At 38.3% G+C, this 18,716-nt stretch overlaps 1 protein-coding gene across 2 annotated transcripts in view; it reads right to left on the bottom strand.

Annotated features, from left to right (window-relative positions):
* Positions 1 to 731: 731 nt before the first annotated feature.
* Positions 732 to 18,716, bottom strand: part of LOC136881268 (DNA-dependent metalloprotease dvc-1) — a 47,705-nt gene continuing 29,720 nt past the window's right edge. The window contains exons 5-6 of one of the 2 annotated variants that reach the window (XM_067154039.2): positions 10,804 to 11,038; positions 732 to 4,506 (exon numbers count right to left, since the gene is read on the bottom strand). In XM_067154039.2, coding sequence (XP_067010140.2) covers positions 3,821 to 4,506; positions 10,804 to 11,038 — 921 coding nt within the window. In that variant the 3' untranslated portion in view covers positions 732 to 3,820. Of the gene's footprint in view, positions 4,507 to 10,803; positions 11,039 to 16,808; positions 17,788 to 18,716 lie in introns of those variants that run through there. The other variant, XM_068229262.1, reaches the window with a different exon arrangement.

The raw sequence follows: 18,716 nt of genomic DNA, 5'->3' as shown, positions 1-18,716 counted from the left end.
TCAGGTGACGCTGCTATTGCCTGGACAGATTTATATCAATAGTAGGTAAGTGTTAAAAATTAAATAATTGAAAAGGAGGTTCAACCTATTCAATACTTAAAAGAAAGAAATGCAGTATCACATTCCTATTTAAATGGGACCGGTTTTGACCTTAGTCCAGGTCATCATCAGCCGTAAAAACATGTACAATATTCATAAACATTGTACATGTTTTTACGGCTGATGATGACCTGGACTAAGGTCGAAACCGGTCCCATTTAAATAGGAATGTGATACTGCATTTCTTTCTTTTAAGTATTGAATAGGTTGAACCTCCTTTTCAATTATTTAATTTTTAACATCAATAATTTCAATACGGAACAATGAAATTTTTATCTTTAAAAGTAGGTAAGTGGTCATAATGTTCTGCCTGATCGGTGTATTCAATTAGAATTGCCAACCAGAAACATCATAAATTATAATTTTTTAATACTTTTAAATCAACATTCCAGCTCAGGCAGGTAAAGGAACAGGTATGAACTCTGATGGTAAGGTACAGCCTAGCAGCAGCCTGCAGTTGCAATGAATGAAGAAGCTTGTAACAAAACAGATTTAAACTTAACAGCCTAATGTCTCATTCTATTCAGTCCATTAGACTCTGGTGAGGAAACATAAGTTATTTTATATTCAAACTCCATGTGCTAAGTAAATCTTTAACTATATTAACTTCATTAGGTTATGCGTATCACACACACACACGCGCACGCGCGCACGTGATGCTGTCGATTGTGTACACTGTTTTATTTACAAATTATATACACATTACACACACACACACATTAATGAACCACCATCTTGAACTCGACTGCCACATTAGCATGTCAACCAACTACCAACACAACAAAATCACAACATGAGTTCACACACTGAATTTGACTAGCGACTTTCACTAACAAGTCTTGCTAACAACTCAACTCCAACTCCCCAGACTGTCTCTTTATATACCTTGCCTGACCAGGCTTCTAGAAAAGTATGACATGTTTTCTCGAGTCTCCAATAACTTATGTACAAATGAATTTAACATTCTACAAAGCTCTAGTGACAAAGATGAGTTGTTCTGGATTATTACCCTGTGTTGCACAACATTACACTGACTTTATACACCATATTTACAGGTAATAAATTACATACTATTAATTAGGTGTTCTTACATTAAATAAACTAGTATTAATATACATATAGCAGATGTATCGTGACATAACCTCACATTTTGTTACACAAGATAGATCATACAACACGACCACAATTTATACCAAATAAAGTCTGTACATAACTACGCAAATAATAATACTAATAGACGTAAACAACTTCATAGCCACACCTCACAAGTCACAGTAATAGCAATAATAATAACAACAATACCTACTAACTGAGCTCGATATTTTTACTATTTACCCATCGGTTTAGAGAACTGTTTCTAAGTTATACTAGTCCATTACATATACATCAAGCTCACCTCAGATTTTCCATGAATTTTGATAGAATCTTCACTAGACAGCTAGGAACAAGTGTGCCAAGTTTCAAAACTCTCATTTATTCAGTCCGTATTTTGACTATACAAAGTTTCTTCTGCAGGAAGCTTCAAAAAAGAGCTGATCCAAGAACAAGGCACAGTATTTGGGATATAGTAGGTTCGAACCCCACTGTCGGCAGCACTGAAGATGGTTTTCCATGGTTTCCCATTTTAACACCAGGAAAATGCTGGGGCTGTACCTTAATTAAGGCCACAGCCACTTCCTTCCCACTCCTAGCTTTTCCCTGTCCCATCATCCCCATAAGACCTAACTGTGTCAGTGCGACGTAAAACAACTAGCAAAAAAATAAAATAAAAAAATAAAGCAAGAACAAGACAAGTATGGGCAGCGTCTGCTAAATGGCAGAAGGGAATCCAAAAACTCGAGGCACAGGCTTAACTCTTTTCGGTCTAACTGTGAGCATAACTCATAGCAGCCAAAATTACGTTCACGCCGCTGTGCGAGCATAGCCCGTGGTAAGGTTTGACAATTCGCTAAAAATCGAGAACAAGCTATGCACACATTCTGCCGACTACATTGTGTTTCTTCATGTGTTACTTACGAGAGTATTTCAACAAATGGCAGTATTGTCTAAGTCAGAGAATTATTGACGAGTGTGCATTAGTAGGTGTTGTCACTCAATGTGCTCTAAAACATGGTGTTTCGCAGCAAGCAAGTGCTTGATAGAAGTTATATTTTTGATATTTTATGTAATCGTAATCCCTCACATCTAAAATACAGAAAACTTTACTAATATGTAGATATTCTTACGTATTCGCGCAGTTATGAAACGCGCGGGAACATACGGTAAACTGTAAAATGATTTTCAATCATAATGAAATGCAAGATGTTGTTTTGAATTGCTATTTGGATGTCAATATTTCCATTTGTGAATAAAATTACAATTACATGTGCCTTCAATATCATCTTCGCTAACATCACCTTCTGAGCCAGTATCGTCACATAAAAATATATAAATAAAATTTTGTAAGAGCTCCCATTTTTGTTGTTCTTATTACTGGAAAAGAGTTATTTTATATCATTTTCTTTACTGTTGTTGTTTTGTAATTGCAATGCACACTGCACATTATCAATCTAGGGAAAATATAACAGTATTTCAGAAAACTGTACTTACTTAATAATCCGTCAGACTTTTTTTCATTCGCAAAATATGGTATAATATATAAACAATTTTAAAATCTCAGGTGATAGTTGATGTGAAACAAACAACATTTTAAAAAACTAGATGTTCAAACAAGCACAAAGAAAAAAGAATCGTGCAAATATCTCCTATAGGTACAGAGAGATAATCTTTTTCAAATGATTAGAAATGCCCAGTCCAGAACATTTGTTAGGGATATTCAGGCCCAGACTGGAATGGGTTAAGAAGACAACACATTGGAGTTGAGATTACAGGCAGAGGCAGATTCTAAGGATTCTGGAATGGAGCAACTAAAAGGTAAACTTGCTTTGCTTTCCGTAAGACTGCTTCACTGAGCAAAAGAGGTGGAGAGAATGATATTTAGCTTGGTCAAGATCTGAGGCTTGTAGATGCATCTTTTGCACTGTAGTGTTCCTATCGAATAGAAAACCATAATTTTTACAGTTTATCAAAAATAGGCAATGGTTTGTGAACCTGAATTTATTTTGAATTTACTCAGAATGAGGAGATAAAGGCTAATCTAGGAATGAACTTGATGGATGAAGCTGTACGCATAAACCGGCTTTGTTGGTGGGGTCATGTGAGGTGAATGGAGGAGGATAGGTTACCTAGGAGAATAATGGACTCTGTTATGGAGGGTAAGAGAAGTAGAGGTAGACCAAGATGACGATGGTTAGACTCAGTTTCTAACGATTTAAATATGAGAGGTATAGAACTAAATGAGGCCACAACACTAATTGCAAATCGAGTATTGTGGCGACGTTTAGTAAATTCACAGAGGCTTGCAGACTGAATGCTGAAAGGTATAACAGTCTATAATGATAATGTATTTATGTATGTAAAACAATAATTCCTTTAATGTAAAATATTTCCTACTCAAATGTTTCTATCAGTGCAGATGTTCCCATTAATTGAAATGATGTACGGCACTCTAAGATGAATTTATGTATTGTATTTTGTTGTTGAATTTAGATACATTTTTGCATTGTACTGTTAATAATGGATTTTAGGTCATCCAGATGAGATCTGGTCCTGTTTGAGCCAGATAAACACGGTTCTATTGCACTACAGAACTGCATTAATAAGTTTTTTCTTCCCATTAATTTTATTCCAAAATACTTGAACTCAGCAATGGCAATGACAAGCATCCATCCAAATGGCTATTCATTTTACTTTCTTTAATGTTTTCTCCACAGCAAGGACAAGAAAAGGCCAGCTCGACTTCTCCCTCGCTACTATCGCTAATAACTGTATCACCAGTCCCTATAGGAACCATACAAGTTTCAAGATGCCTGTCCAGATCCTCACCTGTAACTTCTGCATTGCACACAGGACAGTGAATAATATTACTGGAGCTCTGCTCCCAGTTATTATATTCACTATACTCGTCACTGTTTTGTGACGAATTTACACCCGAAGAATGAGAGGTCAAATTATCCTCTTCTAGTCTCTCCCGAGGTGTATTACACTTCTCTTCCTTGTTACCAGTGTCAATCAGTAAACAGGAATCCAAGTGATCATTTATAAGTGTCTCAGCAATCAAGGTGCCACATGATGGACAAGAGATTTTACGTTCATCATTGTCCAGAACAGTACTAGATACAGGTTTTATTCTTTTGGAATTTTCATCTTTCTTAACACCCGCACCTTCCCTCTTAGCGGGTGAAGGTATTTCAAGAACCTTTAGTTCAGGAACAGTAGATTGCAGTTGGTTTGGTGTTGATTCATGTGAAATATCTCCATCTATGTATCTATGAATATCATAATTTGATGGGACCTCGAAGAGAGTACCTGAAACAGAATATAAAATAACATTCTTAGGATGATGGCAAAGGCTGTTAAAAAATAACTTTTAATGTAATCAGTCAGTCAAACACAAGAAATGATTTTACGCTGTTTATTAATAATGGGAACAAGAAATAGAAGGAAAGCATGATCATATGTTGAACAGGTACGGTGTCTGAAAAGAGTACAGGAGAATTATACCTCGAAGGTAGTAATCATCATCATTTCCAGGTTCAGTTTCCCAGGAGTTGTGAATCTAGAGTACTCATAGGCTTATGATTCAATTGACTGGGGAGTAATACTGGACATCTTAGCAGAATACGGAGTGGACTTGAAACAACAGACAGAGAAACCTTAAGACACACACTCAAAAGTGAAATTAATGGGAGAATTCTCTAAGTTGTTTGAAATTAAAACTGGAGTCAGACAGGATGGCAGGTTGTAACCGTACAATGGGGTTACAGATTTCATTCAGCATTTATTATTATTATTATTATTATTATTATTATTATTATTATTATTATTATTAATAATTGACCTGATTCATTAGATTTTATATTCTGATTTTCTTCATTTAGACTGTAATATGAAATGGCGTATGGCTTTTAGTGCCGGGAGTGTCCAAGGACAAGTTCGGCTCACCAGATGCAGGTCTTTTGATTTGATGCCCGTAGGTGACCTGCAAGTCGTGGTGAGGATGAAATGAAGATGAAGACCACACATACACCCAGACCCCGTGTCAGGGAAATCAAACAATTATCGTTAAAATTCCCGACCCTGCCAGGAATCGAACCCAGGACCCCTGTGACCAAAGGCCAGCACGCTAACCATTTAGCTATGGAGCTGGACAGACTGTAATATAATTAGGTATCTCGCATATTATGTCAATCATAGGATAAGGGAATTTCGGTTTAATTATTCTGTACGTAAATAAGTGAGATTTGTTGATTTGAAATGGTTATGCTGTGACTTGTAACTGTGGGTAGGTAAATTTATTGCTGACACATGCTATATAGTCATCGTTTGTACATGTGGTCAAGCTTTAAGACACATGACTACTTTTGTATAGTGCGTGGCCACGTGGTTTTGATAGTGTGCCTGTATTTGCCAGCTACCGTGTGTCGATGTGGAAGGGATGACCAGAGTGTAGGGAAATGAGTGGTCATCACAAGTTTATAAAAGTTGAGGTAAGAATAGTTTCCCCGTCTAAGAGTGATGGTCAGAGCTAAGAAGTGGTCTAAATGTTCTCAGAGGTGTTTGAAGAGGTCTAAGAATCATCGAAGAGTTGTAAGAGTCTCTGAGTAGAGACTGGTATTGGGCTGATAGTGAAGCAGCAACATCTACTTGTGAGGTAGAACTTTGCAATATAAGTTTATTTCAGTAGATTCACCAGAAATTTAGTACCATGGTCTGCAGAGGTATAGGAAATATATATCGAATTTAAACGATATATGCAGTTAACAGTCATCATGGTACTTCGAATTCTTTATTGAATTCTACTATGCAGTTCGCGAACTTTATTCGAGAATTGAATCTAACATCATATAGAACTGTTGCATTTATTTCAACAGTCTCTATATTAGCTATCAGGACGTGTGAAACTAGATAGTATGCCTGGATATTACAGGTTCTTTCAGTAAAGTTTTCCAGTCTCTAACAATAAATATTGAGTGGACGTAACCGCATTGAAGGTCACTACACTCGGATAAGGAATGTAGGTCAACTCCAGGTTACATAAGAGGTGGTGTGTGTGCAGGCCTCAGGTAATTACAGCATCAGACATGTTATGCATAAATAATATGAAGAAGAATGTAATCAGCAGCGATATCATAGTTTAATTCAAGTTCATGCCAATAGCTTTCTTTATTTAGATAAAATTTTCTGTATATGTAACAACAAATCTTACAGGGTATATTTTTAGTGTTAAATTAAAGTACAGCAATGCTAGTTCATTGTGACATAAAGTATTGTCATAAATTCAGTTTTCTTTTAATTATTTATTTATTTATCGTGTCAGAAGTACAATCACAAAAGTAATTTAATATAATGGAATCCACCTTTTCAATACATACAAAACTGTTGCACATAAATTATATTACAACATTTTATTATTATAAAGGTACCAGTTTCGACATGTTTTCAATGTCAACATCAGCCTTACGTAAAACCAAGCAAGAGAATGAATTCACATATAGCAACAATACACACATACTAGGTAAAATTTGTATAATGACACATTTAAAATAGTTCGTATAAAATATCTGAGGATTGCTACATGTTTATTCATAGAGAAATACACCACTGAGGAATAAACTGAGCACTGTTTGTGGCGTAGTCTTCTTATCTTAAAGTTGTACTATGTGTGTCAGAGGGTGGCTTTTAGTGTACATGTAGGATGATATGTAGGACCGAGGTTCCTCAGTTCAAGCGGAATGTGAAACCTAGAGAAAACGGAGAGCTAATTTTAATATGGAGTTCTGTAAAGGGCAAGTGAAATGAAGCAAAGGTATAGAGAGTTAAAGTATGAGAACTCGCCTTGCTGCAACGTGCCAGGAAGCTTACTCTATGGAGAGGAGTTGACAACTGGAGCAGGTTTGTAGGTAGAGGTAGTTGGGAGAGTGGAGAAAAGGAAGGGAGAGGCTTGGAGAGGAAACGCCTACGGAGGAGGTGTTGGGGGCGGGTCTGGAGGGCTATGCGGTGGGGATGTATAGCAAGGTAAGGTGTTATGTAATGCGTGGAAGATCGAACGCTTTCTTGTAAACTTGACATCTTTAAGAACCGTATTAAGAAAGTCGTAAAGAACCTTGGGTTTCTCAGAAATTTCATTTAAGTTTAAATTGGGGTTGAAAAACTGATCGAGGTGTATGAAGCAATTTTTGGTGACATCTAGGAGAGGGCCTTTTCCTAAGGTTCTGAGAATCTCCAAGTCTTGATCTATGGTGGTAAAAGTATGTTTTGCCTCATTAAATTACTTTTGTGATTCTCAGTTCAATACGGAACGGCCATGAAGTTTTTAAATTTAGATCAGAAATACAAAGTAAATGAGACAAATTAAACAGGAGAAATTTTAAACACTGGTTGAACAAAAACTGACTATGACAAACGCATTTGGATTTGCCCTCATTAGGTCTTTAAAGGTACAGGTGGCTGGAGAAGGACACAGTAGAAGATAATAATAATAATAATAATAATAATAATAATAATAATAATAATAATAATAATAATAATAATAATAATAATAATAATAATAATAATCGTATGGCCTCAGCTACCGTGTGCAGACATTTCGATTTGATGCCATTTGGCTGTCTGCTCATCAATTTCGACGTTCCGTTTTACTCTAGGTCCGCTACATGGCAGACAGAGCAAACCGGATGTCTCTTGGGCGTCTATGGCTGAGATTTAATCAATTTTGTCGGGTAAATACCAAATGTATCACCAGAGATCTTTTACATGCCGACATCGTACGACATGGAGCGTCGAATGGACTTTTTTCCGCCCTTCAAAAATCCGACTATCTCTGCCGGGTTTGAAACCGCTATCTTGGGATTCGGAGGCCGACACTCTACCATGGATCCACAGAGGCAGCTACAGTAGAAGGTGAACGTTAGTCTGCTTAGTACCACACTTGCAGTAAACTGTCTCCACAGGAAGGCCCCATTACTGGAGGTTGGTCTTGCATCTCGTGGTACTGGAGCATAATCGATTGAGAGCCTTCCAAGTTGTCCACTATTCAGAATGTACAGGGGGAAGTTCTTCCTTTGGAAGCATCCATTCTCTCAAATGTTGACGTTTTTCCCACCACATTGAGATTCTTGCTTGCTGTGGTGTTTCTTTAAGAGCTTCAGTGGTTGTCAAGAAGCTCTTTCTTGATTTCAGCCTAGGATGTGCTGGTTGACAAGCATACAAAGGGTGGGCTTCTATAATCATAGCCTTGCTTTTCTCATACCTAGCAGCAATCTCACATCGGATTTCAGGTGGTGCTATACCAGCGAGACAGTGGAGTTTATCTATGGGAGTAGGTCTTAAACAACCTGTGATAATACGGCCAGTGTCATTTAGTGCCACATCTATGTTTTTGGCATGGATGGACTTATGCCACACGGAGCATGCATATTCAGCAGTGGAGCAGCACAGTGCTAGCGTGCTTGTTCTTGCAGTGCAAGGATGAGCTCCCGGGTGGCGCCTCTCACTTTCCGCACTATGTTGTTTCTGGCAGACACTTTTTGTTTCACGTTTAGACAGTGTTTCTTATACGTAAGCGTACGGTCCAGAGTCACTCCCAGATATTTTGGAGTCGAACAGTGTTGAAGAGGAATGCCTTCCCAGGTGATTTGTAGGGTTTTAGCTGCTTTTTTGTTAATGAGATGAAATACACAGCTCTGAGTTTTGGCAGAATTTGGATTCAAGTGATTTTCACTGTAGTAGTTGGTAAATTCTTCCAGAGCTTTGGATAAAGTCTGTTCTACCTTTTCAAAACAGTCGGCCTGAGCAATGACTGCACAGTCATCAGCATAGATACTACTCTGGGTACCTTCAGGTAGAGGCTGATCGTTTGTATAGATATTGAATAACAGTGGTGTAAGCACACTCCCTTGCGGTCACCCATTCTTCTGTGTTCTCCATCTGCATCTTTTTCTCTGAAATTTCACAAAGAATCTTCGGTTTTGGAGAATATTTTTAATGTTGCACATTAGATGGAAGTCTTTGTTGATGTCATACAATTTTGTTAGAAGAAGCCAATGGTTGACTGTGTCATAAGCTGCAGAAAGATCAATGAAAACAGTGCCTATAATGAGCCAATTCTCTAAGCCATCCTCAATATGCTGTGTCAAGTTTAATACCTGTGATGTGCAAATTTTTCCTTCTCAGAATTCAGCTTGCTGTGGTATAAGAGATGATCTTGTACAGGTGACAGAGCAAGGAAATAGGCCTATAGCTTTTGGGATTCAGCCGATCTTTTCCTGGTTTAGGGATAGCAATGACTCTAGCCTTCCGCCAGATTTTGGGAATCTTGCATTCTTGGACACAGATATTCATTCATTCTAATATCCATCGCCTCGTAACAGGACCAAAAGTCTTGATCTGCTCTACTCGAATGTCGTCTAGTCCAGCTGCTTTTCCCAATTTTCACTTCTTTAGTGCTGATTCCAGTTCAGCTTCAGTAAATGGTAGAGATAGGATGTTGCTCTCATGGTTTTGCTGCCTTGTTATTGGTTTCTTGTCTAGCTTTCTAGATTGGATTGATTTTCCATTTACTAGCAACTGATGGGCAATTTGATCTGCCTTTATATTAGCATATGTACTGGCTTGGGTATTGTCATTATTGAGACGATGTAATAGTCTCCAGGCCTTCTGACTGCTCTTGCTCATGTCACAATCTGTCATTAATTTTATCCACTCATCCCTTTTAGCCATTGATACTGAGGAAAGAACGCTTTGTGCAAGGATTGATGTTTCTTTGCTAAAATGATGAAGTTCATATTTCTTATAATATTTTTCTAGCAAAGTGGCTGTTTCAGGTTTAATGCCTTTGATGAAATTGGATCTGCAACCTCTTGGAATTAATGCCCTTGAAGAAAATTGGACGATGTCAACAAACTTGTCGTACTCTTCAGGAACAGGACCGATGCTCAGAATTTTGTAACGAATGATATGCAAATTTTAAGAATCTTTAGCATCCAGATTAATCAACTTGAATCATCCTTCAACGACAGTTAAGTGCCTTATTTTAGAGCATTTATGCATAATTTAAAACTTTTATCACCATTGTGACTATTTTTCAACTTTTAACTTTTAGCCTCAAACCACAATATTTTTAAGACATACCTACATTGTTTATGGACCTTTTCATATGGTGCGCAATTTGTGTTACTGGCTGATGATGACTTTGACCTTAGGTCGAAACTAGTATCAAATAAATGGTTCAATTGAAATGTAAACCAAATTGCAAAAATTGTGTATTGAAAAGATGGAACTGTTAAACTAACACTTAATTTTCTATGTGAAAATTAAGTTCTCTACCAAATTCTCATCCAGGCCAGTTGCCACTGACGCATCATGCACGCAACGTGGCCGGGAACGTTAATTTAAATTTCTTACGGCGGGAATATTACGAACATACTAAAAAGAGTGACATAAATGTGCTATCCAGGTTTCCTTAACATGTACTTAATAGGACATGGACTGGGACATTGGAATAATGACATAATAACCAGGGAAACTCGCTAGAGAGAAACGTCTTAACCAGTTTCAACTGTATGACAATAGAGCACTAAAAATTTAGAATTCAAATAGGTATACCTTTTATGCTCGTCTCCTTTGCCTTATAATTGAAGCCCACTGGTTCACGAACTTTGATGAATTTCCCACCGCAGTTGGCTTGATGTTTAGCCCACCAGAAGTCAGATGGGCCAGGGGGGCGATTCATAGCACGTTTCACTGTACCGAAGAAAGGTCGTTGTTTCTGACATGGCCCATCACAACGCCACCAGTGCTGCTGATACAGTTCAACTTCAGCATGGAAAGTATGATATATCTAAATAAAACAACCATGCATATTAAATTATTGTTGAAGGCAGTTTATATCACAAACAAATTACATTTTAACAAACTAGTAGGAGGTTGCTAAGTGGATATATTGTATTTACACATGTATACCTCACATTTTTTAAAGCCTAAAGTTGCAGGGGAAAATGGAGTGCGGTTTCTCTTCAAAATAACTATAAAGTATTTGGACACAGCAAAAACCCACATGATAATCATGTCTAAATATAAAATAGGTTTGAAATTTAAAAATGTATTCTTAATCCACGCTACATACGATATGTAATCAAAGTATTCCCTTGTGCAAGCGTGCTGACTACATTTACAGTTTGCCGCTCGACTCATCACTCTCGAATGATGTGAGCCGCACCATGCTGTCTGCAGCCCCATCCATCATGTTGGAAATGGACGCGACTATGAAGCTTTTGGAGATCCATTTCTTCTGGCATGAGGTTCCAGCCAGCCACAATCCACTCATACATTTGTGATAGCAAAGGTTTTCTCCATCGTCCAGTTGACATCTCCAGTCATGATAGAAATGTTGCAGATGAGCCTCAAAAGGCAGACTGATGGGGACATCAAGTGGTCATAACAAACAAATCGATTCTCGTGGAATCACAACCGTGTAAAATTTTTCTTTCCTCATCTCACTTTCACATTTTCCATTAAATGAGCATGAAAACTGTCTGCAAGCAGCACAGATCGCCAATGAAAGAATGGATCACACTCACAAAAAATTCCTGAAGGCAGAGTTTCCTTTGTCGTTTTCCATTTGAAAATGACATATGGTGGTAATCTGTGTCTATTCGCAGTTATACCTAGCATAGTTCGCCCTGACACCATCTCATCACCTGCCTTGTTCACTATAGTTTCATCCAGCATGTGTACTAGGAAAATATGGGGAAAGCAACCAGCATTAATCAGAACATCAACCTTAGCACTCTGTTTCACTGTAGCGAAGTACGCTGCTCCTGTATGGGGTGTATCAGCTGACATAGTCCACATTCAAATGGTTCAAGTCATCCGGGGCTGCCTCTGTCCACCATCTGTATCTTCTTACTGACATTGCACCACCCAAGATAAGAAGAGAGGCTACTGCAGGGGTCCTGGAAAGAACACCTATTGCAGGAAGCAGCAAAGCTAGAAGGCTTCAGAAATGGAGAGCTGACATCATTCCTCTAAAGTAAGAACTCTTATCAGGATACAATTTGTCTTTTGCAGTGTAAAAATGTTTAAACCAGCTCAGGGGTTTCAAAACACAAGGCTAAAGCACAGTGATGGGACACCCCTATGGGATAATGCAGGACTCTCAGCATTTGCTGACTTGTTTAAATCTAGGTCAACCCTTTACATAGGAAGATAATGTCAAGAAGTTAGTCAATATAGCTATGTTTTGGATGGACAAAAAGTAAAGTCAAAGAAAATTGGAATTTCATTATTTCCAACTGTCCATGTTGTAGTCATGCGTCCTCTCTAACCTTAGGACATGATTCAAATGTGAGGAATTTCTCCTACTATGTATTGGGAAGTAACACTCGCTCTTACATGACCCATGTTTCACTGAAAGTGATCAGCTAACTCTGATGCTGATGAAGAAAATAATGTTCAACTACTCTTCAATGCCTTTTGTGGGTGCCGCTTCCGTACCCAGTGTGCGGACTTAGGGATGATAAAAATCATATAAAAATTATGTGCAACGATACCTTAAGTAGCGGAAAGGACAGATCCTTCCTTTATGCTTACCAGCAATGCATCATCCTGCCCCTACAAGTATTCTTACTTATACAGAAGAATTAAAACCAAGACTGTGTAAATCAGCTGAATGTGACCATGTTTTGTGTTCCTATTGGCCGGCCATGTTTGTGCTGTGTTCCTATTCACCAGCAAAGCTTTGTACTGTCTCCGATATAGCTCAGAATGTGTGCAAGTACATGGCTGCCATATTCGCTAAAAGCAAGCGAACCATCAGTTTCACTGTCACTTCTTGTAATTTTTGTCTATCATATCCAGACCAATGGTTTTTGAGACTAACCTACCCTAACCTATCTAGATCAATGGTTTTGTCATTAACCTACCCAAAACTATCCCGACCAATGGTGGTGTCACGTGGGATACTAGATGCCTAAGGGCCGCTAATCTGCAGGCGTACGCTCTCAGACCCCCTTTGCTTGCCCTCACGCCAATGGGCTAATCACTAGCTGGACCTAACCAATCCAGACCAATGTTTTTGTCACTTCCCAGAAATAACCCATCTAGCCCAATGGTCTTGTCACTAAGAATGCATAAGTTGGCAAGCCTGCTAAGTGTTGCCTGACGTCACCCGAGTTGCACCATGTTGGATCTCTAACCACACTTTCGCACACCGGGTACGGAAGTTTTACCCCTTTGTTTAGTACGATTATCTTAGTCTGATATAGCGCAAGCTTAGAAATTTGCAACATTGACATGTCTCTTGGTACTTTAATTTCTGCTTTCCTAGTTACATGAAATTCCATGAAAAAACATTTCCCCTCAAATTTACCATCTTGAAAATAGGGTGTGGCCAATATGTGCACGTGGTCTATAGAAGCGTAATTTAATGATGATGTTTGTTGTTTAAAGGGGCCTAACATCGAGGTCATCGGCCCGTAATGGTACGAAATGAGAAGAAATGAAGTGACAACTTAAAAGTCCAAAATCCTCCACTGACCAGAATTCAAAGCGTGAGGGCAAAGAATGAATGGATGGACGGATATGAATTTAAAACGATCAGTGGATCCAACCCACAGTGCCTTACATGCACAGAAGCTGGCACAAAACAATAGTATTACTGACCAAGGGACTGCTTCTATAGCACGATGCTGAATCGATAAGGCTTATAGTCGAATCGGGTCCAAAATCCAGGTCGTCGGCCCCTCATAATCGTATTTATCGCTAGGAAAGTAGAACCATGCTATGTGTAATGTTGCGGTACTAATCAAAAGTAGCACAGACTCATGGTATTACACACATTATGGTACTATTCACAGGTAGTGTAATGCGCATATGTAACACAGACCTATGGTGTTTCGCACATTGCGGCGCTATTTACAGGAAACGCAAACCTATGGCGCTCCTCACGTAAGTGGACTAACCACAGGGACTCGTACTATCCCGTGGAATTCCTCATATAGTGGGAACTGAGCATAGGTAAAGCAAAACCATGGTGTCGCTCATATAGGGGTACGAATCACAGGTACTGTAGGACCCACCTCGTGATTCACACTCTGTCGCTACTAATCACAAACCTATTGTATACCTAACATAGTGGTAGTACACGCAAGTAAATGCAACCCATGGTGTTCCCTGCTTGATAATACTAATTACAAGTAGTCTCATGGTTCTAATTGGATCATCCCTTGGTCGCCCCTTACAACAGATCAGGGGATACCGTGGGTGAGTTATTCATCTGCGTCCCCCACCCAAGGGAAGGGGGGGGGTTTGGTCCGCGAGAGGTATTTTATTTCCCTCAAGTCCGCCGGCAAGCCGGTTGTCACGCCTATCCGCCACCTGGGACGCGCCCCCTGCTACGCCAGCGTAGTAGGTTCGTGGAAAAGGTAACTTGAAGATTGTGTTACAAACTTTTAGAAAAACCATAGATAAGAGAACTGTACTATATTTGAAGCTGGGTGCTAACACAATATCTCAATTTAACGTTAAGAATTTCATATTTAGGTTCCGTATTGAAACAAGATTTACATCAAAGATGTAAAACAATATCTCAATACTTGCTATAGAGTTTAAATAATCAATATTAAACTTAAAACATGGAAATCAAACAACAAAATTAAGTACTTTCAGAGAGAATTAAAATTTTTAATTTTGCTACAGTGTTATCACTATTACCCTTGAAATGTGACAAAAGGGACTTAACCAAGTTAATACAATATTCTTAACTTCAGGTCTTGCCATCTGCAGCAAACAGATTTGTTCAACTCCTAAAGCTTGAGATTCTTGTGACAACCTGAGGAAGGCCTCTACAACAACAGGTTATTCCACTTAATTGGTTGACCACCAGATTTCCTAAGCAATGGACCCTATCCCTAGACTCTTCAAGCAACCAAATCCAGTCAGTACCCTTCAAAATCGCACATCATCCTGGTCTGCACAAAACATCATACCGGTATTTTAAAACAATTTCTCTCATCCGCACCTCACACTCGAGATCATCTTCCAAAATGCCCTAGAATCACATTCATGCACCCACCCCTTTCTGGCTCTCTCCCCAGTGAATATAACCGCTGCAAGACCTGTCGTTTACATATACCCTGCACAACTTTCACCAGCAGCATCAAAAACAAGTCTTATCACATACAAGGTCAACATGACTCCACTTCAGCATCAAACAGCTTCAATGCAGACTGCCCAGTTCAACTACCAACACAAGCCACTGTATGCTACCTTGTAAAACCTGTAATATGATCATCTTGTTCTCATTCAGCTTCATCAAACCACTTTTGATGGTTGTTTCACAGTTAAAAGCCTAAAGGCTACCTTACACGGTCAATATTATTGAGTCAATATTGATATTGATCAATATATTGACCGTATAAGGAGTATATTGAAACAATAATATTGATGGCAATAATATTGAAGAAAATAAAATCCATCCGATTTTTATAGAACGCCCGTCAATATATTGAGGCGCCTTCAATATTATTACCACGTGTGAGGGGTATATTGCCATATGGTGCAATAAAACGTCAGTCAGTCTGTAGATGCAGAAGAGGTTGTTTCTATATCATGTCCTGCGAGTGTTTGTTTGAGTTGCTTGTGTGTGTTTTTTGTTCCTTGAGATGGAACCTGATAAAAGTACAGGTGGTGGCGAAAAGAGTAAGTTGCAAAAGAAGTCGCAAGACAAAGAAGAAGAGAGGAAATTCATTTTAAGATGCATTGAGGTAGGTATTGTCTTTACATCGAGTTTGAAAATACAGTAAAACTGCATTTATCCAGACTAATTGGGGCTGAAACGGGCAAATGACTGACCTATAAATGGAGAGAAGACGACCCATTTTGAGAAATTCGCTATGCGAACAAAAGACAACCCATCTTGACTGATTTGGTATGAGACATCTTCGTTATTTCATTCTACAGTAGTCAGTAGCCTACATTCCAGACATAAGAACTCCATATTGTAAAACTAAGATATCGCTTCGCGGTAATTCGTTGTAGAATAGTATGTTTAAAAAATGCATTTATTTATTTATTTATTTATTTATTTATTGAACTTATTTTTTAGCCTGTCCGGCGAATTAAAGGGGTCTGGATAATGCGGTTTTATTGTAAATAATAAAATAACAATTAAGTTGTTATTTCATCACTTCAAGAGGGGTAATAAATGTTATTAATGCTTGTTTTAGTTATATCAGTCCATGCTGGTTCTATGGAAAATTAAATCGGACGATTACATGGACAGAGAAAAGAAAGTCAAGCAATGGAACAGTTGCTTCATTTTTATCAAGAGAAATACCCCAATGCGACGACAGAGGATGTAAAAAAAAATTCAACTCCCTCCGAACCAACTTTAGGAACGAATTGAAAAAAAAAAATAAAGGATTCAAAAAAATCAGGGGCAGGAGCAGAGGAGATACATGAATCTACGTTGTGGTATTTTGACGCTATGAGCTTCCCCGTCGACCAAGAAACTCCAAGCGATTCAATAAACATGAACATGAGGTAGGTTGCAATGTCAGTGTCATTGAAACATTTATATAGAGTTGTAAAACTTTTATTATGAACTTTTCTTTGATATTTATTTATTTACACTGTTTACGCCCACATTGGAGCACCAAAATCAAACCTTATATACAACAATGTCTTCAAATACATAAGTTCAGTTTTTAGCACTTGATAATTTTTTTCTTCCCAATACTTTTTCATTCTGGAAGATCTTGCAGATAACGCTATAGCATTACTTATTTTACAGTGCCAAGGAACTGATCCAGGTCCATTAAAATATTCTGAGTAGCTATCTCTGATAGATGTTGCACTGATAGAGTGATGATATGCATTTCTGTTAACATTTAGTGGGTGTACTACAAAACCCTCGTTTCTCCAAGAGCCAAGTACTGTTTCACCATTTTCTACAAGTTCTATGTCCACGGGTCCTTTTGGCATGTAGTAATTTGAACGCATTTTCCTTATGTAGTTGTGTAGATAACAACAGGCCAGTGCGATTTTTTGAACTTTTTTGGGGGATAGGTGAATGGCTTTCTGAAAAATCCTGAATCTGGCAGCAAGAATTCCAAATGCATTTTCCGAGACTCCTCGGGCTCTACTGCAACGGTAGTTGTATATACGTTGTTCATTGGTGAGTTTGCTTCCCTTGTAGGGCTTCATTAAATTTTCATTTAGTGAAAATGCATCATTGCCAACAAAAACATATGGTAGTTTGACTGCAAAATTGGGCAACTCATCTTTATTGGGAAGACCAAGGGTGCCTTCAGCCAATTTTTCACCAAATTTTGTGTAGCCAATAACACCACCGCCCGAAACACGTCCATTTACCCCACAATCAGCCATAATAAATTCATAGGTGGCATTTACTACAGCCATCAATACTACACTGAACGTTCCTTTATAATTGTAGTAAAATGAACCTGAATTTGCAGGCTTAACAATTGATACGCGTTTCCCATCAATGGCGCCGACACAATGTGGGAAGTTCCATCGCATAGCAAAGCCTTCAGCTAAAGCCTTCCACTCCTCAGGACATTGGGGCATCTGAAACAAACATATTTAGTTAAACAAAAGATTGTATTATTATTATTATTATTATTATTATTATTATTATTATTATTATTACTATTACAACTAGTTCTTGTTTTACGTTTCAGGCATTCGAACAGGGGGAACAACCATGCTCCAGAACAACAACTGTTGATGCTAACACGGCTGTGAATGCCCCACTGACTGCCAAGAAAAGGAAATCTCAGCCAAGGGAAAGGGATCCAACCGATGAATTTATTAAGTTAGCCTGCACTCGACTGCGGGAATCGCCTAGCGATGACTCCCATATAGTTTCCACTTGGGTCGCAGAACTTAAAACTATGGCTCCAGAGCAAAAAATATTTGCCAAAAAATGTATTAATGACATTATATTCGAAGGGCAAATGGGGACACTACACTGCAATTCAGTAAAAATTAATGAACCTGATAGACTTGACACCCCCGTATCTCACAGTTCACATTCAACTTCTACTGTGTCTCCATTACATACACTGCAACCTTTACCTGCTGAATATACATCTGGGAACTCTGAACAGTTGCCTATTTTTTTTTTTTTTTCATCTTTTCAGTAATTAACTTCTTGTTCTACCTAAGTTGTAAAGTTGTTAAATTCAAATAAATTTTGCTTGAAAGAAAGTTGCTTGTTTTCTTACCTTAACGTAATCTTTGAGACTCAAACACAGTGCATCACAGGTTTCTTCAACTATTTCACTTATGGTAGTTGCAGCCATGTAACATGAAAATTTCAAATCTTCAAAGTTGTTGGCTGTTGCCAGAAATCTTAATGTGACTGCAAGTCGATCCACCGGTGAAATGGCCTTCCTCATAACCGTATTCTGCTTTATTATAAATGGTGAAACCAATGCAACTAGGTGTTGAAACAGTTGTTCATCCATTCTTAAAAAATTTCTGTAGTCATCTGG

The sequence above is a fragment of the Anabrus simplex genome, chromosome 9 (assembly GCF_040414725.1).
Source record: "Anabrus simplex isolate iqAnaSimp1 chromosome 9, ASM4041472v1, whole genome shotgun sequence".
Classification (NCBI taxonomy): domain Eukaryota; kingdom Metazoa; phylum Arthropoda; class Insecta; order Orthoptera; family Tettigoniidae; genus Anabrus; species Anabrus simplex.
Note: the sequence above shows the minus strand (reverse complement) of the source record. Positions and strands in the feature narration are given on the sequence as shown.